This window comes from Capra hircus, chromosome 13 (assembly GCF_001704415.2).
Source record: "Capra hircus breed San Clemente chromosome 13, ASM170441v1, whole genome shotgun sequence".
NCBI lineage: Eukaryota > Metazoa > Chordata > Mammalia > Artiodactyla > Bovidae > Capra > Capra hircus.
In genome coordinates this window covers 50,900,220-50,926,648 of record NC_030820.1, presented here as the reverse complement: position 1 = coordinate 50,926,648, position 26,429 = coordinate 50,900,220, and the positions used below count along the sequence as shown (strand labels likewise).

General features: G+C 40.4%; 2 protein-coding genes across 2 annotated transcripts in view; both read left to right on the top strand.

Annotated features, from left to right (window-relative positions):
• Nucleotides 1-26,429, top strand: part of ATRN (attractin) — a 185,014-nt gene that overhangs the window by 153,025 nt on the left and 5,560 nt on the right. The window contains exons 26-28 of the mRNA XM_018057410.1: nt 8,939-9,017; nt 12,453-12,560; nt 21,059-21,173. Coding sequence (XP_017912899.1) covers nt 8,939-9,017; nt 12,453-12,560; nt 21,059-21,173 — 302 coding nt within the window. The remainder of the gene's footprint in view (nt 1-8,938; nt 9,018-12,452; nt 12,561-21,058; nt 21,174-26,429) is intronic.
• Nucleotides 5,922-7,165, top strand: LOC108633174 (ubiquitin-conjugating enzyme E2 N-like). Its single transcript, XM_005688202.3, has one exon. The coding sequence runs from the start codon at nt 6,008-6,010 to the stop codon at nt 6,464-6,466; it is 459 nt and encodes a 152-aa protein (XP_005688259.2). The 5' UTR covers nt 5,922-6,007; the 3' UTR covers nt 6,467-7,165.

The window sequence follows — 26,429 nt, the reverse complement described above, 5'->3', positions numbered from 1 at the left end:
ATCTCCAAACACAGAGCTCTCAGACAGATTCTGAGTTTTCAAAGACATGTACAAAAGGTATAAAAAACAACCTTGAATCAAGACAAATTTCTGAGAATAATCTCAGAGAAGTGTAAGCCTCTGATAAACGGACAGGTTTAGGACAAAATAGGTCAAAGGGGTTTACTGTAAGTACAGAGCTGAAAAGAAGTGTCAGACCCCTAGTCAAGGGCCAGTGTCCTTGCATTGAAAGAACAATAGACTTCTTTAGAATGATCTTTGAAGGCCAGAAGAATGTTAATAATTGCCAAGACTGAGTAATGAACATATAGAGATTAACTGGTTTGGTCTCTCTACTTTCGTGCATTTGAAAATTCCCGTGATTTTTTTAAAACTTCTTGTTCAGTCATTCAGATATGTCCAACTCTGCAAACCCATGGACTGCAGCACTCCAGGCTTCCCTGTCCTTCACTATCTCCCAGAATTCTCTCAGATTCATGTCTATGGAGTCAATGATGCCATCCAGCCATCTCATCCTCTGTTGCCCCCTTATCCTCATGCCCTTTCTTTCCTAGCATCAGGGTCTTTTCCAATCAGTCAGCTCTTTGCATTAGGTGACCAAAGGATTGGAGCTTCAGCTTCAGCATCAGTCCTTCCAATGAATATTCAGAGTTGATTTCCTTTAAGTTGAGTGGTTTGATCTTGCAGTTCAAGAGACTCTCAAGAGTCTTCTCCAGCACCACAGTTCGAAAGCATCAATTTTTCAGTGCTCAGCCTTCTTTATGGTCCACCTCTCACATCCGTACATGACTAGTGGAAAAATCATAGCTTTGACTAGACAGACCTTTGTCGGCAAAGTGATGTCTCTGCTTTTTAATATGCTGTCTAGGTTTGTCATAGCTTTTATTCCAAGGAGCAAGCATCTCCTAATTTCATGGCTGCAGACACCATGATTTTGGAGTCCAAGAAAATAAAGTCTGTCACTGTTTCCTTTTTCTCCCATCTGTTTGCCATGAATTGATGGGACCAGATGCCATGATCTTAGTTTTTTGAATGTTGAGTTTTAAGATAGAATTTTCACTCTCTTCTTTCACCTTCGTCAAGAGGTTCTTTAGTTCCTCTTCATTTTCTGCCATTATGTCATCTGTATATCTGAGGTTATTGGTATTTTTCCCAGGATGCTCGATTCCATCTTGTGCTTCATCCGACCTGGCATTTTGCATGATGTACTCTGCATATATGTTAAATAAGCAGGGTGACAATATATAGCCTTGATGTACTCTTTTCCCAATTTTGAACCAGTCTGTTGTTCCTGTCCAGTTCCAACTATTGCTACTTGACCCACATAAAGGTTTCTCAGGAAGCAGGTAAGGTGGTCTGGTATTCATCTCTTTAAGAATTTTCCAGTTTGTTGTGATACACACAGTCAAAGGCTTTAGCGTAATTGATGAAGCAAAAGTAGATGTTTTTCTGGAATTCTTTTGGTTTTTCTATGATCCGACAGATGTTGGAAACTTGACCTCTGGTTCTTCTGCCTTTTCTAAATTCAGCTTGTACATCTGGAAGTTCTTGGTTCACGTACTATTGAAGCCTAGCTTGAAGAATTTTGAGTATTACCTTGATAGCATATGAAATGAGAGCAAATATATGGTAGTTTGGACATTCTTTGGCATTGCCTTTCTCTGGGATTGGAATGAAAAGTAACCTTTTCCAGTCCTGTGGCCACTGCTGAGGTTTCCAGATTTGTTGGCATATTGAATGCAACACTTTGACAGCATCATCTTTTAGGATTTGAAGTAACTCAGCTGGAATTCCATCACCTCTATCAGCTTTATTCATAATAGTGCTTCCTAAGGCCCACTGGACTTCACACTCCAGCATGTTTGGCTCTAGGTTAACCACACCATTGTAGTTATCTGAGTCATTAAGACCTTTTTTGTACAGTTCTTTTGTGTATTCTTGCCACCTCTTCTTAATATCTTATGCTTTTGTTAGGTCCTTACCATTTCTGTCCTTTACTGTGCCTATCTTTGCATGATATGTTCCCTTGCTATCTCTAATTTTCTTGAAGAGATGTCTAGGTTTTCCCATTCTATTGTTTTCCTCTTTCTTTGCACTTAAGGCTTTCTTCTCTCTCCTTGCTGTTCTCTGGAACTCTGCATTCAGATGGATATATCTTTCTTTTTCTCCTTTGCCTTTTTCTTCTCCTCTATCATCAGCTATTTGTAAGGCTTCCTCACATAACCATTTCCCTTACTGCATCTCTTCTTCTTGGGGATGGTTTTGATCACTGCCTCCTGTATAGTGTTACAAATCTCCGTCCATAGTTCTTCAGGCACTCTGTCTATCAGATCTAATCCCTTGAATCTATTTGTCACTTCTACTTTGTAATTGTAAGGGAATTGATTTAGGTCATACCTGAATGACCTAGTGGTTTTCCCTACTTTCTTCAATTTAAGCCTGAATTTTGCAATAAAGAGCTCATGATCTGAGCCACAGTCAGCTCCAGGTCCTGGTTTTTGTTTTGTTTTTCCTGGCTGTGCTGGTTCCCAGTTGTGGTATGTGGGATCTAGTTCCTCGACCAGGGATCAAACCTGGGACTCCTGCATTGGGAGCCCAGAGTCCTAGCCCCTGGACCACAGGGAAGTCCCCTTTGGGTCCAGTTTTTGCTGACTGTATAGCACTTCTCCATCTTCGGCTGCAAAGAATATAATCAATCTGATTTTGGTATTGAACATTGGTGATGTCCTTATGTAGAGTTATCTCTTGTGTTGTTGGAAGAGGATGTTTGCTATGATCAGTGCGTTCTCTTGGCAGAACTCTTGTTAGCCTTTGCTTTGCTTCATTTTGTACTCCTGTTACTCCAGGTATCTCTTGACTTCCTACTTTTGCACTCCTATTCCCTATGATGAAAAGGACATTTCTTTTTTTTTTTTTTTTTGGTTTTTCCTCTAGAAAGGTCTTGTAGGTCTTCATAGAACCATTTAACTTCAGTTTCTTTGGCATTAGTGGTTGGGGCACTGTAATGTTGAATGGTTTGCCTTGGAAACAAACCAAGATCATTCTGTTGTTTTTGAGGTTGCACCCAAGTACTGTATTTCATACTCTTTGTTGACTGTGAGGGCCACTCCATTTCTTCTAAGGGATTCTTGCCCACAGCAGTAGATAATGGTCATGTGAATTAAATGTGCCCATTCCCATCACTTTAGTTCACTGATTCCTAAAATGTCAGTGTTCACTCTTGCCATCTCCTGTTTGACCATATCCAGTTTACCTTAATTCATGGACCTCACATTCCAGGTTCCTATGCAATATTGTTCTTTACAGCATCTGACTTTACTTTCACCTCCAGACACATCCACAACTGGGTGTTGTTTCCACTTTGGCTCAGCCTTATTCTTTCTGGAGCTATTTCTCCGCTCTTCCTCAGTAGCATATTGGATGACCAGGGCGAGGAGTATTTCAGTGTAATATCTTTTTGCCTTTTTGTGCTGTTCATGGGGTTCTCATGGCAAGAATGCTGAAGTGGTTTGCCATTCTCTCTCCAGTGAACCACATTTTGTCAGAACTCTCCACCATGACCTGTCCAGAGAAGGCAATGGCAACCCACTCCAGTACTCTTGCCTGGAAACTCCCATGGACGAAGGAGCTTGGTAGGCTGCAGTCCATGGGGTCGCGAAGACTTAGACACGACTGAGCGACTTCACTTTCACTTTTCACTTTCATGCATTGGAAAAGGAAATGGCAACCCACTCCAGCATTCTTGCCTGGAGAATCCCAAGAACGGAGGAGCCTGGTAGGCTGCCGTCTACAGGGTCGCACAGAGTCGGACACGACTGAAGCGACTTAGCAGTAGCAGCAGTAAATTCTTCATTGTTGTGTTACCCGAGGAGAAACCATGCATGTATCAGCTTTGAAGGATGTTCATTGTCTGTTGATGTGCCGTTTGTGTCTCAGAAAAGCTGGATCAGGTGGAAGGAACTGGGTTGTTGGTATTTTTAACAGGCCCACATTGATGACAGAAGCTCTTGGGAATGAAGGGCACAGACCTTCTGAGCTGCTCTGTTTCACAATTCTGTGTTGAGGGTCATCCAGAAGAGGCCCCTGAGGCCATCCTGGGTTCAGCTGCCTCAGCAGCATCTGGAGCAACTCGCTTGTTTCATGTTCTTCCATATAGGTTTGCTGTCTTCTTGTGTTTATCTATTTGAGTAAAAGTAACAAACAGCAAGATTATGGGGCGGGGCAGGATTATGCATATACACCGTGAAAGACTAAGAAGGTTACTATTCTCAGACTCCTTTACTTCTTCGTCCTGTCCTCCCTGACTTCTCAGTGTTGGGGTGCCCTCAAGACACTCTTCTCTATTTGTATTTATTCCCTTGATGTCCTCATGCAGATTCATTACCCCAGATAACACATGCATGCTGATGACTCTCAGGCTGTCTCCAGCCCAGACCTGACACCCAGCCCTCAGGTTTACATATCAACTCATGACATATCCCCGTAGCTTTCAGGTAGATGTCTCAGAACTCAGCATGTCTAAAACTTTACTTGCTGCTGTCTCACACCTGCTCCCCCCAGAATCTTCCCTGAATAAGGTGATGATAAGTTCCTCAGTCCCCACCCCCTGACTTCTCTCTTTTGTACCCTACATCCAGCCCATCAGGAAATCCTACTGTCTTGACCTTCATGTGCAGATTCCAAAGTACTTTTCCAAAGTACCCCTGCTACCATCATCCTGATTTGAGCCACCCTCATGTCTTACCTAGACTCCTGTTCTATTTCTGAGTTGCTACCTTAATGGTCTCCTCAGTATAAATTAAATCATGATACTTCTGTGTTCAAAAATCTTCAGTGGCTCATCTCACTCAGTAAAAGCCAACACCATTATGATGGCTTTAGGGTCCTCATGATCTGCCTTTCTCTTACCTCTATGTCTTTATCCCTGGCATAACTGCCCCTTCCCACTCCAGCCTCCTGAGGTTCCTCAAGAAATCCCAGGCACATCCTTTGCACTAGCTGATTCCAGTTGCCCAGGCGCATTTCTGCAGACCTTCACAAGCCATCTCCCACACATCCTCCACGTCTTAGCTCACATGTCACCTTCTCAAGAGTTAAGGTCCACCCATTCCAACCATTCTGCTTTAGAGTACCACCATCACTCCTGAACCTCCTTACCCTTACCTTCTTTTTATTTGTGTAGTATTTACTCCTTTAACATGCTGTATAATTTGCTCACTTTATTTACTGTTTGCCTCCATGGGGAAAGTGGTCCTTTGTTTTGTTCACTGATATATTCCATGAGCCTACAACAGGATCTGCCTCAATAAAGTACTGTATAAGAAGAAAAACAGAAACCATCAGAGAGATGGAAGGATCATCAGTGTCAGCACAGCCGAGGGGCCCAACAAGATAGGCGCTGAAGACTCTCCACTGAGTGGTGTGATCTGGGTGGGGGGTGGAGGTGCTTCTCTTTTGCCAGGGTACTCATTGAAGGGGTCTGCACTATGTGCCTCTCGGGAAAGCGGTGGGCTGAGGAAGGCTTAATTTCTATTTCTGAAAGGGTGGAAGTTCAGTCCTCAAGCACCTTAGGGGGCCTGTCGCTAGCCAACTGGGGCGGCCTGTCTTCAGCAATGTGCTCTGAAGCTGCCTCTGCAAAGCCAACCCCATCCTGCAAACACAGATCTCAACAAAGAGTACCCGACTGCAGGGGCAGAGAGCCTTGTATCTCCTTGTAACACTCTGGAACAGAACACTGTACAAATTAATGAATGAAAATGCCAGTTTTTTAATTATTTAAACAGCTACCTAAGAGGTTTATTTGTTAGGCTCATTAGTCCTTTTAATCAGAAGTTAGTCTTTCTCTTCCTGTCACAGTAGCTTTTGATGAGAGAACATTAAAATCATTTGCGGTTATAAGACCACTGGGACTTAGTCTATCCTAATCTTTAAGAAAGCTGTTGGCACTCGTGCGTGAGGCAAGTGGAGCCGGAGACGAGACTAGAGGCTGAACTCGGGATCTGACAAGATGGCCGGGCTGCCCCGTAGGATTATCAAGGAAACCCAGCGTTTGCTGGCAGAACCAGTTCCCGGCATTAAAGCAGAACTAGATGAGAGCAACGCCCGTTATTTTCATGTGGCCATTGCCGGCCCTCAGGATTCCCCCTTTGAGGGAGGGACTTTTAAACTTGAACTATTCCTTCCAGAAGAATACCCAATGGCAGCCCCTAAAGTACGTTTCATGACCAAAATTTATCATCCTAATGTAGACAAGTTGGGAAGAATATGTTTAGATATTTTGAAAGATAAGTGGTCCCCAGCTCTGCAGATCCGCACAGTTCTGCTATCGATCCAGGCGTTGTTAAGTGCTCCCAATCCAGACGATCCATTAGCAAATGACATAGCGGAGCAGTGGAAGACCAATGAAGCCCAAGCCATAGAAACAGCTAGAGCATGGACTAGGCTATATGCCATGAATAATATTTAAATCGATTCGATCGTCAAGTGTGCATCACTTCTCCTGTTCTGCCAAGACTTCTTCCTTTTTGGTTTGCATTTAATGGACACAGTCTTAGAAACATTACAGAATAAAAACCCAGCCATCTTTAATCCTTTGGTGATTAAATGCACATTAGCAAATCTATGTCTTGTCCTGATTCACTGTTGTAAAGCATGAGCAGAGGCTAGAAGTATCATCTGGATTGTTGCAAAACGTTTAAAAGCAGTGGCCCCTCTCTGCTTTTATTCATTTCCCCCATCATGGTTTAAGTATAAAGCACTGTGAATGAAGGTAGTTGTCAGGGTTAGCTGCAGGGGTGTGGGTGTTTTTCTTTATTTTATTATTATTATTTTTTTGGTAGGGGGGGAAGGTAGTTTTATTTTAATTTTATGGGCTCCTTTCCCCCTTTTTATGGTGATCTAATTGCATTGGTTAAAAGCAGCTAATCAGTTCTTTAGAATATGCTCCCTAGCCAAGTCTAACTTTATTTAGATGCTGTAGATGGACAAGCTTGATTGTTCGAACCAAAATGGGAACATTAAACAGACATCACAGCCCTCACTAATAACATTGTGACCTTGCTGTCAAGTGTAGAATCCTCCCTTCAAGAAAAAGCTTGTGACCATTTTGTATGGCTTGTCTGGAAACTCCTGTAAATCTTATGTTTTAGTAAAATATTTTTTGTTATTCTAAAAAAAAAAGAAAAGAAAGCTGTTGGCAGGAGAACATAGGCAAAACACTCTCCGACATAAATCACAGCAGGATCCTCTATGACCCACCTCCCAGAATATTAGAAATAAAAGCAAAATAAACAAATGGGACCTAATTAAACTTAAAAGCTTCTGCACAGCAAAGAAAAGTACAAGCAAGGTGAAAAGACAGCCTTCGGAATGGGAGAAAATAATAGCAAATGAAGCAACTGACAAACAACTAATTTCAAAAATACACAAGCAACTCATGCAGCTCAATTCCAGAAAAATAAACGATCCAATCAAAAAATGGGCCAAAAAACTAAATAGACATTTCTCCAAAGAAGACATACAGATGGCTAACAAACACATGAAAAGATGCTCAACATCACATATTATCAGAGAAATGCAAATCAAGACCACAGTGAGGTACCATTTCACACCAGTCAGAATGGCTGCAATCCAAAAGTCTACAAGCAATACATGCTAGAGAGGGTGTGAAGAAAAGGGAATCCTCTTACACTGTTGGTGGGAATGCAAACTAGTACAGCCACTATGGAGAACAGTGTGGAGATTCCTTAAAAAACTGGAAATAGAACTGCCTTATGACCCAGCAATCCCACTGCTGGGCATACATACCAAGGAAACTAGAATTGAAAGAGACATGTGTACCCCAATGTTCATCGCAGCACTGTTTATAATAGCCAGGACATGGAAGCAACCTAGATGTCCATCAGCAGATGAATGGATAAGAAAGCTGTGGTACATATACACAATGGAGTATTACTCAGCCATCGAAAAGAATGCATTTGAATCGGTTCTAATGAAGTGGATGAAACTGGAGCCGATTATACAGAGTGAAGTAAGCCAGAAAGAAAAACACCAATACAGTATACTAACACATATATATGGAATTTAGAAAGATGGTAATGATAACCCTGTATGCGAGACAGCAAAAGAGACACAGATATACAGAACAGACTTTTTGACTCTGTGGGAGAGGGAGAGGGCAGGATGATTTGGGAGAATGGCATTGAAACATGTATAATATCATATAAGAAACAAATCGCCAGTCTAGGTTCGATGCAGGATACAGGATGCTTGGGGCTGGTGCACTGGGATAACCCAGAGGGATGATATGGGGAGGGAGGTGGGAGAGGGGTTCAGGAGTGGGAACTTACGTACACCCGTGGTGGATTCATGTTGATGTATGGCAAAACCAATACAGTATTGTAAAGTAAAAAAAAAAAAAAATTAGAAGGAAAAAAAAAAGAGCTGTTGGCTTGAATTTAGTTGTTTTATTTTATTTATAAAATATGTATTTACTTTGAATACTTATTATTACATATAAGTTTATTCTCTGTTTACATCTTCCTTATGAAAAGCTGATTGTTACTTTGATAATTAACTTTTCTCATGATTTTAGGCTTTATCAGTAAATTTTTGCTGATTTGATTAAATAGCATGCTTGTTACTGGTTATAATTATGATAGAATTATTTTTATTATTTGGGATAAGCTATGATATGTCATTCTGATAAAGGCCTCTCCTCTGGGAGTGCCTTGTGGAGATAGTATTGACTACTGATTGGGTCGGAAAGCTCATTCTCATACTTTGTTTCCTTTGAACCAGGACTGGTTGTGATGACTGAGCAGAGAGGAGCTTGGAGTGGGTATTTGGGGGACTGTGTCCCTGACTGACCTGAGGTGTGGATGACAGCATGCTGATTCTGGGGGCTGGAATAATAACTCAGTACTTTGCTTTCTTACAGTTGTTTCCTCTCTTTGCTCCTGGTGGCTGCTGTGGTTTGGAAGATCAAACAAAGTTGTTGGGCTTCCAGACGTAGAGAGGTAAGCCTCAGTGAATAGAGATTAATGAATCCCTAAAGGAGATTTTTCCTTCATATTTCCTTTAAGCATGTCAGTTTTAGCTGTGTAGTGATAGAGAGTAATACATGGTCAGTAGACTTCAATTAGTACTATGTAAACTATGTTAATTCTGCACCACATGGTTTTAACTTTCTTAAAAGAAAGTTTTAGGATTGTATTGACTCAGTTTTATCCTTTCTCCCAGACCCTGATTCCTTAACTCAGGCTGGAGATCTGAAGGCTTAGTAAAGCACAGCTTTTACAGGAACCGTTCATGAGAATGAGAATAAAATCAGCCATTTAAGCATCTCAAAAATTTCTCATTATTCAAGGAAAGATAAATGTGTGTCTGATTAAATATTTGCTTGAGTTTTATTTTTTAGTGTTGGTTTATTTCCACAGCTGCATTTCAGAAGTAATATTACTAAGTCAAATATTTATAATTGGCAAGTCAAATAAATAAACTTGATTAAAAATTACAACACAAAAGCTGTTTATTGAAACTTTCACATGTGTTATTACTCTGCCTTTTAGTCATCATGTCTGTTGCATTGTTGCTAAATAGAAGTGCACTGATATCTTCATTTTGTGCTCTTTGATCTTCTATATCTACTCATGCTTTTTTCTATAAAAAACTGATCTGTAGAAAGATTTAGAGAACAGAAATGTCTAGACTCAAAATACCCAAGCACTCAGCACTGTTCATGACATGAATGGTGGGGCCATGACACCTTTTCTGACCCCTGTAAACGTGATTTTTTTCCATAGAAGTAATGTTGCATCCTCTTTTTGACCATTTTAAAAATTCAGTGGATAACATTTTCAGAGGTTTTTTTAATAGCTCTATTACTAAGCCATTTTAAAATCTCAATGAATTATGCAATATTCTGAAAAAAATAAGTTATCCAAATGTGTAATAAAGAAGTAAGAAACCACATAAACTAGTCAGGGAAGGAATCCAAAAATTATTTTGAGAGAGTCAGATTATTACTCTCTCCACAAAGGCTATTATACACAGGCAGTTTTAATTTGAGATGAGCTTATGGAGATAATAATAGTGTATTCCTCCTTGGGTGTTTATGAGATTTAATTATTTCCAAAAAAATAAATGTTTCCAGGGTAAAGGAAAAGATGGGAAACTGAAAAGAATCCTGATTCATTTTATGCATAAAAACCTTGAAACCAAAATTTGAGAAAGGTAGCACCAAAAAGTAAAGACCAGTTGCATAATGACTGTAATGTGCAGTTGTCTAGTTTACTGTGTAGTAAAGGGATCATTTCATACCAGAGGACCTACTAGGATATGTTATATCTGTGGGTGTTAAAAAAAATAAAAACTAACTAAATTTTCAGTAGTGACCAAGTAATCATTTAATCATTTATTAATATCAGCACTCATCCTAGTTTAAAAACAAAACTCTTAGTAAACTCAAAAATAATACCTCCTCAACACTTTGAGAAATAACCAGATAACCAACATCACTCATGATAAAGAAATACTCAGGGTTGTACCCGATAAAGTCCAGGTAAGTTAGTCATATTAAGAACTGACAGAAAAAAGAAAAAAAAAAAAAAAACCCTGACATTTGAGCATTTCTAAGTTGTAGGCACTGTTCTAAGAGGTTTTATATTAAGTAATTTAATCCTTACAGCAACCTATAAAATAGTTACTGATATTACTCCTGTTTCACAAATGAAGGAACCAAGGCTCAGAGAGGCGAAATAACTTACCCATCATCACATAGTTACTTAAAGACACCAAACTATGTTTTAAACTTAAGACTTCTGTCTTCAAAGGCCATGTTTCTTCTAAACATTATGTAGTCCCAGTAGTCACTTAGTTTTGTTCTGGATGTTCTAGACTCTGCACTAAGAGAAAGAAAAATAAGTTTTGTTCCTTTTGGAAAGAGGACAAAATTATTGTTTTCAGATAAGATTATTGAAACATCATAGAAACATGTATAAAAATAAAGTTTGTAAAAATAATTGAATAATGTAGAAGACAGACAATCAACTGGAAAATAATCACAACGTACATGAAAGAAAATGAGGTAAACACTTAGTAGAAAACAGGTTTCCAAAAAAAAATACGCTAATTACACAGATGATCAATCAGTAAACTAAGCTTTTACCTTTGTGATTTAAAATTTCTCTGTTACTGTGAACCTGTCCATTCAGAATATATTTCATCTTTTCTAAAATATCATTCATGATTTATCCCTCTCAGAACTGTAGAATTATTTGATATTATTTATAATAACAAAAATAATAGCATCTAATACTGCTTAAGTCATTGCTACATACCAGGCTCTGGTTTAACGGGCCTTTACTCACATTATCTCCTGCACTTGTCATAAAGGAACTAGACTGGGAACTGGAAGCAGGGTAGGCACTCTGTCTCACTGTGACTCCACACTTAGCACAGAATCTGGAGGAGAATTATTGTTATATGTATTTGTTGAGTAAATGGACAAATAGCTTTGTGAGATGTAGACATGATTATTGATATTTAACAAAATGTTTAATGTTAAAAATGCCCTTCTAAAACAGAACATTCTGTTTCTAAAACAGAAATGCCATTCTAAAACATAGCTCTATCCAGCCCAAGATTCTGTCTCTAAAATAGTTTCAAGGAAGCAGTTAAGTAAGGCCTCATTGTCTTCCACAGCATGACCTCAGAGCTTCAGTGACATGCCCAAATCTCTGATATCCCTAATGATATATAATTGACTACACACCATAAGCTAGGCACTGTGCTAGTTAAAGCATCTCATTTAATCCTACTGATACTTTTATGGGATTAAAACCCCATTTTAGAGAGGAAGGAACTGAGGCCCAGAAACTTTTAAATAACTTTTTAACATCACACAGCTGGAAAGAGTTGGAGCAGGTATTCATATCCAAGCCTGCCTGAATCCAGAGCCCTTACTTGTCCCTCTGCTCTGCAAAACTTCATGTGTTTTATGTGTTTAGTTTATACCACCTCTCTGAATAAAGTGCTCTTTCAGTTCCTAGATACTGTGTAACAAAGGATAGTTTTTGTTGCTCTGTAAGTATTTGGTCCAAGTTTCAGCAGGAAAAAAGAAAGCCTGGCTTTAGTAATAAAAATATGAGGAATTAGGATAATTTATGTTCTTAACAAGCAGGCATCACAGCATTATACCCATCAGTACATTAATATATATCTCTAACAGATAAGGAATTTTTCTTTACTATAACAACAATATTGTCATCATAGTCAACAAAATTAAAAAGGTAATACTTGGTCCATGTCCAGTTTTCCCCAGCTATCTCAGAAATATCATTTTGGAATTGATTTGTTTGAATCAGGGAAGATGAGCTATTTTTAATATGCAGTATTCTCTATGAAATCCCCTCAGTACTCTTTGCATTAATGGTTGCTGTGTTACTCATCAGCAACTTCTTCGAGAGATGCAGCAGATGGCCAGTCGTCCCTTTGCTTCTGTAAATGTCGCCTTGGAAACAGATGAAGAGCCTCCTGATCTTATTGGGGGGAGTATAAAGGTGAGATTGTATTTCAAAAGTCCCTGTAACTTAACTTATCAAACCTCATGCTTCTCAGTCTGAGGAGCCAGAGAGGGAAAGAGCCTCATTCTTTTGCCTCTTACTTCGTCCTCGCTGTTTCTTCTTAGCAATAAGTCAGCACACTGAAACTGTCAGGTATTCTCTTGCTTTCATTTTCCAGTATTTGTTTCATGTTGTTAAGCAGTCTTATATTCAGGGAATTTTAAAATTTAAATAACTTGTCTGGTATTCTCTTTTAAGTTTTATGTGGCATAATACTTGAAAATTTGAAAATAACTGAATTGAACCATTGTCCTTTATAAGTATTTAGGGGATTTTTTTAAAGGGGGGTAAAAGTCATAATTGACTATGAATTCTGTGGAAAATAAAGAATTCTAACACCTCCACCATTATGAAGAAAATAATAAGACTTTCACTTTTAACAAAATGATGAAATAGTTCAGATACCCTTAGGAAACAATTATATGTCTATGGAGATATATACACAGACACATATATGTACGTATATGTGTGTGTGTGCTCACATGTATGTCCTAACATACTTACTGAGGCATTACTGACCTTACAGGAAGTATGTGAGATTTCCAGGGATTGTTTTCCTTTTCCTCCTCCAGAAAAGAATAAACCATGAACCCAAACCACAACCATGCATGGTCTAAAGTGGTTCTAGATTGGTAAGATACCATGTCTCTCAGCTGCAGTAGATGTGGATCCTGACTGAGGAAAAACAGACCCAATTCAGCTATGTAGGAGTCCCACAGATTAAGACCACAGAATCAGAGGTCACCAAGGACGAAAGAGAAAAGCCATGAGTAAGAATCAGCAGAAACAACAGAATTGACATCTAATGAATATGATAAAGCTCTGTATGAAATGTTTAAAGAACTGAAAGGTGGAATCATAAAGATGAGGAAGCCATGAGTCAAGAATGGCCAAGCAGACCTGAGAAAGAACCAAATAGAACTGTTAGAGAAATGGAAAATACAGTAGTTGAAATTTTTGAAAGACTCAGATTACATGTTAAACAGCACATCAGAGACAAGTGAGGAAAGAGCTTTTGAACTGGAAGATGACTCTGAAGAAATTACACAGAATGTAGAACAAGGAGACGAGAAGATGGAAAAATATGACAGATAATAAGAATATGGAGAATAGAATGAGAAGACCTAACATATATGTTATTACAGTCCCAGAACAAATGAATGGAGGAGAGGCAGGTTTCAAAGAGCTGAGAATTTTCCAGAGCTGATGGGAGACATAATTATTCAGACTCTAACAAAATGTATTGTAAGCAAGAGTAAGGAAAGAAAGCAGAGGAGAGGTAGGAGAGAAAGAAAACTACAGTTGGATTTATCATAGTGAAACTGTGGAACTCCAAAGACAAAGAGAACATCTTAAAATTAGCCAGGACACAAAAAGATCGGTACAATGTGGAGAACTTGGAACCCTCGTGTACTGTTAGTGGGAATGAAAATGATGCAGCTACTGTGGGAAACAGTGTTTCTCTTCCTCAAAAAAGCAAAAATAGAATTATGTATGATCTAGCAATCCCATTTCTCAGTATATACCCTGAAGAATTGAAAGCAGGGTCTTGACAATGTATTTGTACACCATGTGCATAGCCGCTTTATTCATAGTAGCTAAAAGTTGGAACCAACCCAGGTGTTCATTGACATATGAATGGATAAACAGAATATGGTATATACATACAGTGGAGGTTCACTCGGCCTTAAAAAGGAAAGAAACTCTGACCCATGCTACATATATGAACATAGGTGAACCTTGAGGACATTATGCTAAGTGAAAGAAGCCAGTCACAAAAAGACACACACTGTATGATTTCACTTATGTGAGGTACCTTGAGTAGTCAAATTCCTAGAAAATAGAATGATGGTTGCCAAGGTCTGGGGAGAGGAAGGAAGGGGGAGTTGCAATTTGATGGGTATAAAATTTTAATTTTCCAAGATGGATTTTGGGAAATAGATGGTGGTGCTGGTTGCACCATATAACGCTACTAAAATGTATACCTAAATAGTGGTTTAAGATAGGGACTTTCTTGGTGGTCCAGTGGCTAAGACTCCATGTTCCCAATACAGTGGGCCTAGGTTCCATCTCTTGTCAGGGAACTATAGTAGTGTCCCTCATGCTGCAACTAAGAATGTGCTTGGTGCAACTAAGAGTTCAGTTGGCACAACTAAAAGATCCTGCGTGTTGCAACAAAGACCAAAGATCTTGCTTGCTACAACTAAGACCTGATGTAGCCAAACAAAGTGCTTTAAAAAAACATGGGTAAGATAATGCTTTTTATGTTATGTGTATTTTCAGCTCAGTTCAGTTGCACAGTCATGTCCGAGTCTTTGCGACCCCATGGACTGCAGCACACCAGGCTTCCCTGTTCATCACCAACTCCCAGAACTTGCCCAAACTCATGTCCATTGAGTCAGTGGTGCCATCCAACCATTTCATCCTCTGTCGACCCCTTCTCCTCCTGCCTTCAATTTTTCCCTGCATCAGGGTCTTTTCCAGTGAGTCAATTCTTCACATCAAGTGGCCAAATTATTGGAGCTTCAGCTTCAGCATCAGTCCTTCCAATGAATATTCAGGACTGATTTCCTTTAGGATTGACTGGTTTGATCTCCTTGCAGTCCAAACATCTAGAAAAACATCTATTTCTGTTTTATTGACTACACCAAAGCCTTTGACTGTGTGGATCACAACAAACTGTGGAAAGTACTTAAAAAGATGGGAACACCAGACCACCTGACCTGCCTCCTAAGAAATATGTATGCAGGTCAAGAAGCAACAGTTAGAACGGACATGGAACAACAGACTGGTTCCAAATCAGGAAAGGAGTACATCAAGGCTCTATATTGTCACCCTGCTTATTTAACTTATATGCAGAGTACATCATGCAAAATGCCGGGCTGGCTGGATGAAGCACAAGCTGGAATCAAGGTTGCTGGGAGAAATATCAATAAACTCAGATATGCAGATGACACCACTCCTAATGGCAGAAAGTGAAGAACTAAAGAGCCTCTTGATGAAAGTGAAAGAGGAAAGTGAAAAAGTTGGGTTAAAACTCAGCATTCAGAAAACTAAGATCATGGCATCTGGTCCCATGACTTCATGGCAAATAGATGGGGAAACGATGGAAACAGTGAGAGGCTTGATTTTTGGGGCCCCAAAATCACTGCAGATGGTGACTGCAGCCATGAAATTAAAAGACGCTTGCTCCTTAGAAGAAAAGCTATGACCAGCCTAGACAGCATGTTAAAAAGCAGAGACATTACATTGCCAACAAAGGCCCATCTAGTCAAAGCTATGGTTTTTCCAGTAGTCGTGTGTGGATGTGAGAGTTGGACTATAAAGAAAGATGAGCACTGAAGAATTGATGCTTTTGAACTGTGGTGTTAGAGAAGACTCTTGAAAGTCCCTTGGACTGCAAGGATATCCAGCCAGTCAATCCTAAAGGAAATCAGTTCTGAATATTCATTTGAAAGATGGTGAAGCTGAAGCTCCAATACTTTGACCATGTGATGCAAAGAACTGACTCATTTGAAAAGACCCTGATGCTGGGAAGGGTTGAAGGCAGGAGGAGAAGGGGATGACAGAGGATGGGATGGTTGGATGACATCACTGACTCAGTGGACATGAGTTTGAGTAAGCTTTGGCAGTTGGTGATGAAACCTGGTGTTTGCAGTCCATGGGGTTGCAAAGAGTCAGACACAACTGAGCAACTGAACTGAACTCTGCATACAAGTTAAATAAGCAGGGTGACAGTATAGAGCCTTGACATACACCTTTCCTGATTTGGAACCAGTCTGTTGTTCCATGTCCAGTTCTAATTGTTGCTTCTTGACCTGCATACAGATTTCTCAGGAGGCAGGTAAGGTGGTCTGGTATTCCCATCTCTTTAGGAGTTTTCCACAGTTTGTTGTGATCCACACAGTCAAAGGCTTTGGCATATTCAATGAAGCAAAAGTAGATGTTTTTCTGGAGCTCTGTTGCTTTTTTGATGATCCAGAGGATATTTGCAATTTGACCTCTGATTCCTCTGCCGTTTCTAAACCCAGCTTGAACATCTGGAAGTATACAGTTCATGTACCACTGAAGCCTGGCTTGAAGAATTTTGAGCATTACTTTGCTAGCATGTGAGATAAGTGCAATCTCACTCATCTTATGCCTTGGAGGCCAGACAGAATGAAAACCACAATCACAGAAAACTAATCTAACTGATCACATGGACCACAGCCTTGTCTAACTTAATGAAACTATGAGCCATGCCATGTACAGACCCCCAAGACAGACAGATCATGGTGGAGAGTTCTGACAAAATGTGGTCCACTGGTGAAGGGAATGGCAAACCACTTCAGTATTCTTGCCTTGAGAACCCCATGAACAGTATGAAAAAGCAAAAAGGTATGACACTGAAAGATGAACTCCCAGGTTGATAGGTGCCCAATATGCTACTGGGAAAGAGTGGAGAAATAACTCCAGAAAGAATGAAAAGACAGAGCCAAAGTGAAACACCCTCTTCCAACAACACGAGAAGAGTCTACACCTGGACATCATCTGATAGCCAACACTGAAAGCAGATTGATTATATTCTTTGCAGCCAAAGATGGAGAAGCTCTATTCAGTCAGCAAAACAAGACCGGGAGCCGACTGTGGCTCAGATCATGAAGTCCTTATTGCAAAATTCAGACTTAAATTGAAGAAACTAGGGAAAACCACTAGACCATCCAGGCATGACCTAAATCAAATCCCTTATGACTATACAGTGGAAGTGACGAACAGATTCAAGGAATTAGATCTGATAGACAGAGTGCCTGAAGAACTATGGAAGGAGGTTTGTGACATTGTACAGGAGGCAGTGATCAAGACCACCCCCAAGAAAAAGAAATGCAAAAAGGCAAAATGGTTGTCTGAGGCGGCCTTAAAAATAGCTGAGAAAAGAGAAGCTAAAGGCAAAGGAGAAAAAGAAAGATATACCCATTTGAATGCAGAGTTCCAAAGAATAGCAAGGAGAGATAAGAAAGCATTCCTCAGTGATCAGTGCAAAATAGAGGAAAGCAATAGAATGGGAAAGACTAGAGATCTTGTCAAGAAAATTAGAGGTACCAAGGGAACATTTCATACAAAGATGGGCATGATAAAGGACAGAAGTGGTATGGACATAACAGAAGCAGAAGATATTAAGAAGTGGCAAAAATACACAGAAAAATTCTACAAAAAAGATCTTCATGACCCAGATAATCACGATGGTGTGATCACTCATCTAGAGCCAGACATCCTGGAATGTGAAGTCAAGTGGGCCTTAGGAAGCATCACTATGAACAAAGCTAGTGGAGGTGATGGAATTCCAGTTGAGCTATTTTAAAATTCTAAAAGATGATGCTGTGAAAGTGCTGCACTCTATGCCAGCAAATTTGGAAAACTCAGCAGCAGCCACAGGACTGGAAAAAGGTCGATTTTCATTCCAATCCTAAAGAAAGGCAATGCCAAAGAATGTTCAAACTACCACATAATTGCACTCATCTCACACGCTAGCAAAGTAGTGTGTATTTTACCACATTAAAAAATAACTAGGGGGAAAAAGTTTACTACAAAGGGATGACAGAGTGACAGCTGACTTCTCAGACGCTACAAGTATTGAAAGAGAAGAACTGCCAACCTCAAAAAGTATACCCAGTACCTACCTTTCAAGAACAAGGATAAAATAAAGATGTCTTCAGACTGCAGGGAAAACTGAGTACTTGCCACCAACAAACCTGTTTGAAAGAAAAATATAAAGGATGTGCTAGAAAGGAGGCAGGTTACCCCAGGAGGCTGGAATAAGAAGCAGTAGTGAGTAAATCAGCTGATGAACCTGTGTAAATCTAAGAAAATGTTGTCCTGATAAAATAGTGATAATTTGTGGGATTGAGAAGAATAGACAAGCCTTAGTGACACCCCGTGTCACACTCAGCAGCCTGCAGCACAGCCAGTAAAACACTGTCTAGAATTTCTTGTCAAGACCCACACACTCACCTTCTGGCCGTTCGTGCTGTGTATTCTTTGTCAGCCCTCCTCATCTTCCAACATCTTTAAATAGTGGGCAGCTGTCTCAGACTCAGTCTTTGGGCCTCTCCTCACATCTTTTACGTCTGCAGCTTTGGTTATTGCCTTAGTCTGTTCAGGCTGTTAACAACAAAATATCAGAGACTGGGTAGCTTACAAACAATAGAAATTAATTTCTCACAGATCTGGAGCCTGGGAAATCCAAGATCAAGGTACTGGCAGATGAGTGTCTGATGAAGGCTTGCTTTCTGGATCATAGATGGCACCTAGCTGTAAATTTTTTTTTTTTTTTTTTTTTTGCCATACCACCCAACTTGCACAGAATGTTAGTTCCCTGACCAGGGATTGAACCTGGGCCCTCAGCAGTGAAAACAGAGTCCTAACCACTGAACCATCAGGGAATTCCCTCTTGCTATAGTTTTACATAAGGGGTATGGGAGCTCTCAGGGTCTCTTTTCTAAGGGCACTAATCCCATTCATCCTGATCATCTCCCAAAGGACCCACTTCCAGATATTAACATTAGGTGTTAAAATTTAACATGAATTTGGGGGGTACACGAATATTCAGACAATAGCAATCTTTTATCCATTGTGGATGTAAACACCCTGAGCTCACCACTCAAACTCTCCTGTGAGTGTCCAATTCATATATCAGGTCGCTGGCTCAGTATTCCCACTTGGATATCTTACTAAGCATCTGAACAAACTTAACGTGTTCAAAACAAGAGACTGTTCCCCACACCTGCTCCTCTGGCATAACTTCCCCAACTCAATATGTTCTAGTTGCTCGGGCCAAAATCATCCTTGACTTGTCCTTGCTCTCATCCTCACTGGACAGCCCATCTATCAGCAAGTCTTTTTGACTTTATCTTCAAAACTATGTCCTGACTCCTGTGCCACCACTTCCACCACTGTCAGCTATCACCTTGATCTAGGCCACTGTCATCTCCCACCTGGGTCATAAGCGGTTTCACCCTTTCGGCCGTTTTACTCATCTAGTCATTTCTCTGTGCTGCAGTTTCTTCAACCAGTTTGGAGAAACTGATGGCATAATTCTGAAGATGGCCCCCAAGATTCCTCTCTAGTTTATTCAATCAAATACTACTTCAGATTCTGCTGTGAAGAGATTTTGCAGAAGTAATTAAAGTCTGAGGGTAGACTTCCCTGATTGCACAGTGGATAAGAATCCTCCTCCCAATTCAGGAAACATGGGTTTGATCCCCTGATGCAGGAAGATTCCACATGCTGTGGAGCAACTAAGCCCATGAGCCACAATTACTGACGCCTGCATGCTGTAGGGCCTGAGAGCCACAGCTAAATTGTTTTTTTTTAAAAGTCTGAGGGTAGTTGACATTAAAATGTAGGGAACACTTTCTCTGACTGGTGGCAGAAGAGGAACCATGAGAAGTACTTGAGCACCATCACTGGTTTCATGCTGGAGAGACCTTGTGAAGAGGAATATGAGTGGCCTCCAAAGGAAGAGTGGCCCTTGGCTAACTGCTAGCAAGGCAATGGGGACTTCAGACCTAGAGCCTGGAGGAGCTAGAGTCTGTCGACAACTTGAATGAGTCTTGAAGCTGGTTCTTCCCCAGGGCCTCCTGGTAGGAGTGGAAAGTAAAGTGAAAGTGAAAGTGAATTTGCTCAGTCCCGTCCGACTCTTTGCGACCCCATGGACTATAGCCCATCAAGCTCCTCTGTCCATGGGATTCTCCAGGCAAGAGTACTGGAGTGGGTTGCCATTTCCTTCTCCAGGGGTAGGAGTGGAACCCAGCTGGTAACTTGAGTTCCACCTTCTGAAGATAAGATCTGAGACCCTCAGAACCTTTGTGAGACAGAGTTGAGAATTCTTCCTGAACTGAGGTGGGGCTTCCCTGATAGCTCAATTGGTAAAGAATCCACCTGCAATGCAGGAGACCCCAGTTCAATTCCTGGGTCTTAAAGATCTGCTGGAGAAGGGATAGGCTATCTACTCCAGTATTCTTGGGTTTCCCCAGTGGCTCAGCTGGTAAAGAATCTGCCTGCAGTGTGGGAGACCTGGGTTCAATCCCTGGGTTGGGACAATCCACTGGAGAAGGGAATGGCTACCCACTCCAGTATTCTGACCTGGAGAATTCCATGGACTGTATAGTTCATGGGGTCACAGTCAGACACGACTGAGTGACTTTTACTTTCCAGAACTGATAGAAGACATAAATAGGACCTATATCCAGAACCCTACAGAGCTCTCACCTGGACTTCTGACCTAAAAAATTGAGATAATAAATAGATGCTGTTTTAAGCTCCAAAGTTTGTGATTTGTTTGATGTTTCATAACAATAGAAACTAACGAAGGGGTGTCTTTAAAAATCACATGTAAAGGCTATGAAGGTGTCTTTAGGGAACACCATTTTAGGTAATTCTTTATTTTCTTCGACCAGACTGTTCCCAAGCCCATTGCCCTGGAGCCGTGTTTTGGCAACAAAGCTGCTGTCCTCTCTGTGTTTGTGAGGCTCCCTCGAGGCCTCGGTGGAATACCTCCTCCTGGGCAGTCCGGTGAGTAGATGATGGTTATTGACAAATGAGGTTTATGTGTTAGATGTGTGAAGACTCCTTCTTTTTCATAGGGAACTTGGTTATAAAAGTGATATTGCATTCAGGCAGACCTAGGAGATATTGCAGGTTCGGTTCCAGAAAACTGCAATAAGACAAGTATCACAAGACAGTGAATCACACGAATTTTTTGTTTTCCCAGTGTGCATATGTTATGTCTATATTATACTGTAGTCTGTTGAGATGCAATAGCATTATGTCTAAAAAGACACGGTTCATCATTCATTAAAAATGCGAACTATTATCTGACAATGCAAGGTTGCCATAAACCTTCAATTTTTTTAAAAACAACAACACAGTATCTGTGAGCACAATAAAATGAGGTATACCTGTAGTGCCTGCCTCGTGTCATTGTGAGGATTTGGAAAAATGATCCCATTGCCCCTGTATTCCTTAACCCCTCTTTCTAAGGTCGCCATTCCTTCCTAGAAAATATCTGGATCTCCTCACTTTGTCAGCCTCCTTATCCTGCCAGTGGTATTAATGCTTCCAGCCAAACCTTCCTTTGCCACCAATTCTTCCTCCCCACCGGCTGGGTTCCTTTCTTTGCTGTCCCTTAACTGTAGGCTTCCTCCCTCTGTGCCCTTCCTCAGTCATCTTACTCTCATGGCTTCCAGCTAGCTCTTTCAAGCTAGTGGTTCTCAAATTGGTATTTCAAGCATTACTGCAGCACCTATTTTCACTGTTCTGTTTCCTTCCCAGCCCTTATCATCGATTTAGTTGCAGTGATTGTATAACTCCTATTTTTATTCTTTTTTCATGTAACTATCTTAAACATTTTTATAACTTGCTGTATAATATCTTACCCAGCTTTTACACTACTCCATCAAATACATGAATCATAATTTAGATTAACATTCTTCTACTGTTGAACACAAAGGAAATGTGGAATACAGTTTGGGAACTGTCTTGATTAATCTAATCATGGAGTACTTTGAAGGGATGCCTCAAATAATAGAAATGTTTGAGACAGCTTTCAGTCGCAGGGATCCTGCAGGCCTCAGGTATGGGTCTGTGGTGTTCTCATGAGGGAGGATATTAGACATGGCCAGGTCAGGGTTTATTGTCTTCATTTCATAAGTGAATGGCTTGATTTGCCCTCATCTAGGGATTTCTGTGAGTTGAGCCCCTAACTTGGCCTTGTCCATGTCACGGGCAGAAGGGCCCATTGACGTGATGCTCTGGAGCAGTGTCTTCCGTCAGTGCCCAGCTAAGCAGACACTGACTGGTGCTTCCCGAGGGCAAGGTTCTGGAGGTGCAGGGGTGACAGACGTGCAGCACTGTGGCCTTTCCTGCTCCAAACTTGGCCTGATGTGTCCCAGTCTGATGAAGACCTGCTCACTGCTTGAGACCTACCAGTGGGACAGGGCCATCTCTGCCACCCCCTTCTCTGTTTCCCCATTTTATTTATTTATTCATTTTTATTAAAGTATAGTTGATTTACAAGATTATATTAGCCTTTCAGTGTGATCCAGTATTTTTAGTAGACTGTACTACATTTAAAGTTATTACAAAATAATGGCTAGTCTCCTTTCCAGTCTCTACACCTTAAGGTTCCTTGTGCCAAACCCAAGGCTTTTTTTCTCTTTCAGTGTGGGCTTATATTCCCCATTATTAAGTAACCTCTACCTTCTGTCTTTCCCAGGTTCATATCTCTAATTCTGTTCTCTTCACCAAGCTCAGTTATTAGATTGCCTACATGACGTGTCCACTTGTGCTTCAGTTCAGTTGTCGCTCAGTCATGTCCGACTCTTTGCGACCCCATGGACTGCAGCACGCCAGGCCTCCCTGTTCATCACCAATTCCTAGAGTTTACCCAAACTCATGTCCATTGAGTCGGTGATGCCATCCAGCCATCTCATCCTCTGTCATCCCCTTCTTCTCCTGCCCCCATTCCCTCCCAGCATCAGAGTCTTTTCCAATGAGTCAACTCTTTGCACAAGGTGGCCAGAGTATTGGAGTTTCTTTAGCATCCTTCCACAGAACACCCAGGACTGATCTTCTTTAGGATGGACTGGTTGGATCTCCTTGCAGTCCAAGGGGCTCTCAGGAGTCTCCTCCAACACCACAGTTCAAAAGCATCAATTCTTTGGTGCTCAGCTTTCTTCACAGTCCAACTCTCACATCCACACATGACCACAGGAAAAACCATAGCCTTGACTAGATGGGCCTTTGTTGGCAAAGTAATGTCTCTGCTTTTGAATATGCTATCTAGGTTGGTCATAACTTTCCTTCCAAGGAGTAAATGTCTTTCAATTTCATGGCTGCAGTCACCATCTGCAGTGATTTTGGAGCCCCGCAAAATAAAATCTGACACTGTTCCCACTGTTTCCCCATCTATTTCCCATGAAGTGATGGGACCGGATGCCATGATCTTAGTTTTCTGAATGTTGAGCTTTAAGCCAATTTTTTCACTTTCTTCTTTCACTTTCATCAAGAGGCTTTTTAATTCCTCTTCACTTTCTGCCATAAGGGTGGTGTCATCTGCATATCTGAGGTGATTGATATTTCTCCCGGCAATCTTGATTCCAGCTTGTGCTTCTTCCAGCCCAGCATTTCTCATGATGTACTCTACATATAAGTTAAATACATAGAGTAACAATATACAGCCTTGATGTACTCCTTTTCCTATTTGGAACCAGTCTGTTGTTCCATGTCCAGTTCTAACTGTTGCTTCCTGACCTGCATATAGTTTCTCAAGAGGCAGGTCAAGTGGTCTGGTATTCCCATCTCTTTCAGAATTTTCCACAGTTTATTGTGATCCACACAGTCAAAGGCTTTGGCATAGGCAATAAAGCAAAAATAGATGTTTTTTCTGGAACTCTCTTGCTTTTTCAAGGTCTTATCAAACCTAAAATGTCCAGAATGGAGCTTATGTCTTTCCAACCATTTTGGTCATTTGATCTACATCTCAATAAAGGAATTCACTTTACTGAGGAATTTAGCCAGTTGCTCAAGTCAGAAACTAAAGAGTCGTCCTAGGCAGTCCTCACCTGTCTATGTATAATTCATGGGCAAGTTCTGCTAGTCCTGCATCTGGAGTCTCACTCTTCCACTTTGTTTCATTTACTCTGCCACATCTCCACTCTAGTCTCAGCTGCCATCTCTCCCCTGTAGTCAGCTTCTTCTACCCTTGACCTCTAAAATCACAGCCCCTGCCCCCGCCCCGCCCCCACCCCACCCTCACATCCAAGCCATTCTTCTGTAGCTAAAACCATTCTTTAAATAAATAAAGAATGGTTATATGTTCCTGTGCTATACAGAATATCCTTGTTGCTTATATTTGAAACATAGTAGTTTGTTGGAGAAGGCGATGGCACCCCACTCCAGTACTCTCGCCTGGAAAATCCCATGGATGGAGGAGCCTGGTGGGCTGCCATCTGTGGAATCGCACAGAGTTAGACACGACTGAAGCAACTTAGCAGCAGCAGCAGTTTGTATCTCTTAATCCTATACCCCTGTCTTGCCCCTCCTGCCTTCCCTCTCACCACTGGTAACCAGCACTTTGTTCTCTATATCTGTGAGTCGGTTTCATTATATATATATTTATTTGTTCTCTTATTTTAGATTCCACATACAAGTAAAAACATGGAGTATTTCTCTTTCTCTGTCTGGCTTCACTAGGTGTAACAGTCTCTAGGTTTTTTCATATTATGCAAATGGAAGAATGTCATTCTTTTTTATAATTGAGTAGTATTCCATTGTGTTTGTGTGTGTGTGAGTGGGTGTGTGTACCCACACCACATCTTCATGTCCATTCATCTATTTATGGATACTTAGGTTGCTTCCGTACCTTGGCTGTTATGAATAATGCTGTGACCATTGCTGTGAACATTCAGGTGCATGTATCTTTTCGAATTAGTATTTTTGTTTTCTTTGGATGTATACTCAGGAATGGAATTACTGGATCACATGATAGTTCTACTTTTAGTTTTTTGAGGAAATTCCATATGTTTTCCACGGTGGCTTCACCAATTTACATACCCACCAACAGTATACAAGGGTTCCTTTTTCTCCATATCTTCACTGACATTTGTTATTTGTGGTCTTTCTGATGGTAGCCATTCTGACAGACGGGAGATGATGCCTCATCGTGGTTTTGATTTGCGTTTTCCTTATGACTAGTGATGTTGAGCAACTTTTCATGTGCCTGTTGGCCATCTCTGTGCTACTTGTTAACTTCTTTGGAAAATGTCTATTCAGGTCTTCTATTTTTTTAATTGGGTTGAATTAATTGGTTGAATTTATGAGCTGTTTATATATTTTAGATATTAACCTCTTATTGGTTGTATCATTTCCAAATATTTTCTCCCATTCAGTAGGTTGTTTTTTCATTTTCTCAGGGTTTCAAGGAAAGTTAAAAAAGAAAAAAGCTTTTAAGTTTAATTAGATCACATGTATTTATGTTTGCTTTTATTTCTTTTGCCTTATTGACAGATCCAAAGAAATAGTGCTACAGTTTTTATAAAGAGTGTTCTACCTATGTTCTCATCTGGGGTCTTTATGGTTTCAGATTTTATACTTCGGTCTTTATATATGTGGTGTGAGGAGATGTTCTAATCTCATTCTTTTACGTGTAGCTGTCTAGTTTTCCCAGAACCACTTATAGAACAGATTTTTCTCCATTATATATTCTTGCCTCCTTTGTCATAGATTAATTGACCATAAGTGCATGAATTTATTCTCTATTATTTATTCTCTCGTGGCTCTCTATTCTGTTCCACTGATCTATGTGTCTGTTTTTCTGGGGAAACCATTCTGTTTTGATTACTCTAGCTTTTTAGTGTTGTCTGAAGTCAGGGAGCATGATATCTCAAGCTTCATTCTTTTTTCTTTTTTATGAGATTGCATTGGCAATTCAGGGTCTTCTGTGGTTCCATATCAATTTTAGGATTATTTGTTTTAGTTCTGTGGGAAATGTCATGGTTATTTTGATAGGGGCTGCCTTAACTCTGTAGATTGCTTTAGATAGTATGGACATTTTAATAGTATTCTTCTAGTTCAAGAACATGGGATGTATTTCCATTTCTATGTATTATTTTCAGATTCCTTTGTAAATGTTTTATAGTTATCAGATTAAAAGTCTTTGATTAAGTTTATTCTTAGGAATTTTATTCTGTTTGATGTGATTTTAAACGAGATTATTTTCTTGCTTTCTCTTTCTGGTAGTTCCTTATTAGTGTATAGAAAAGCAATAGA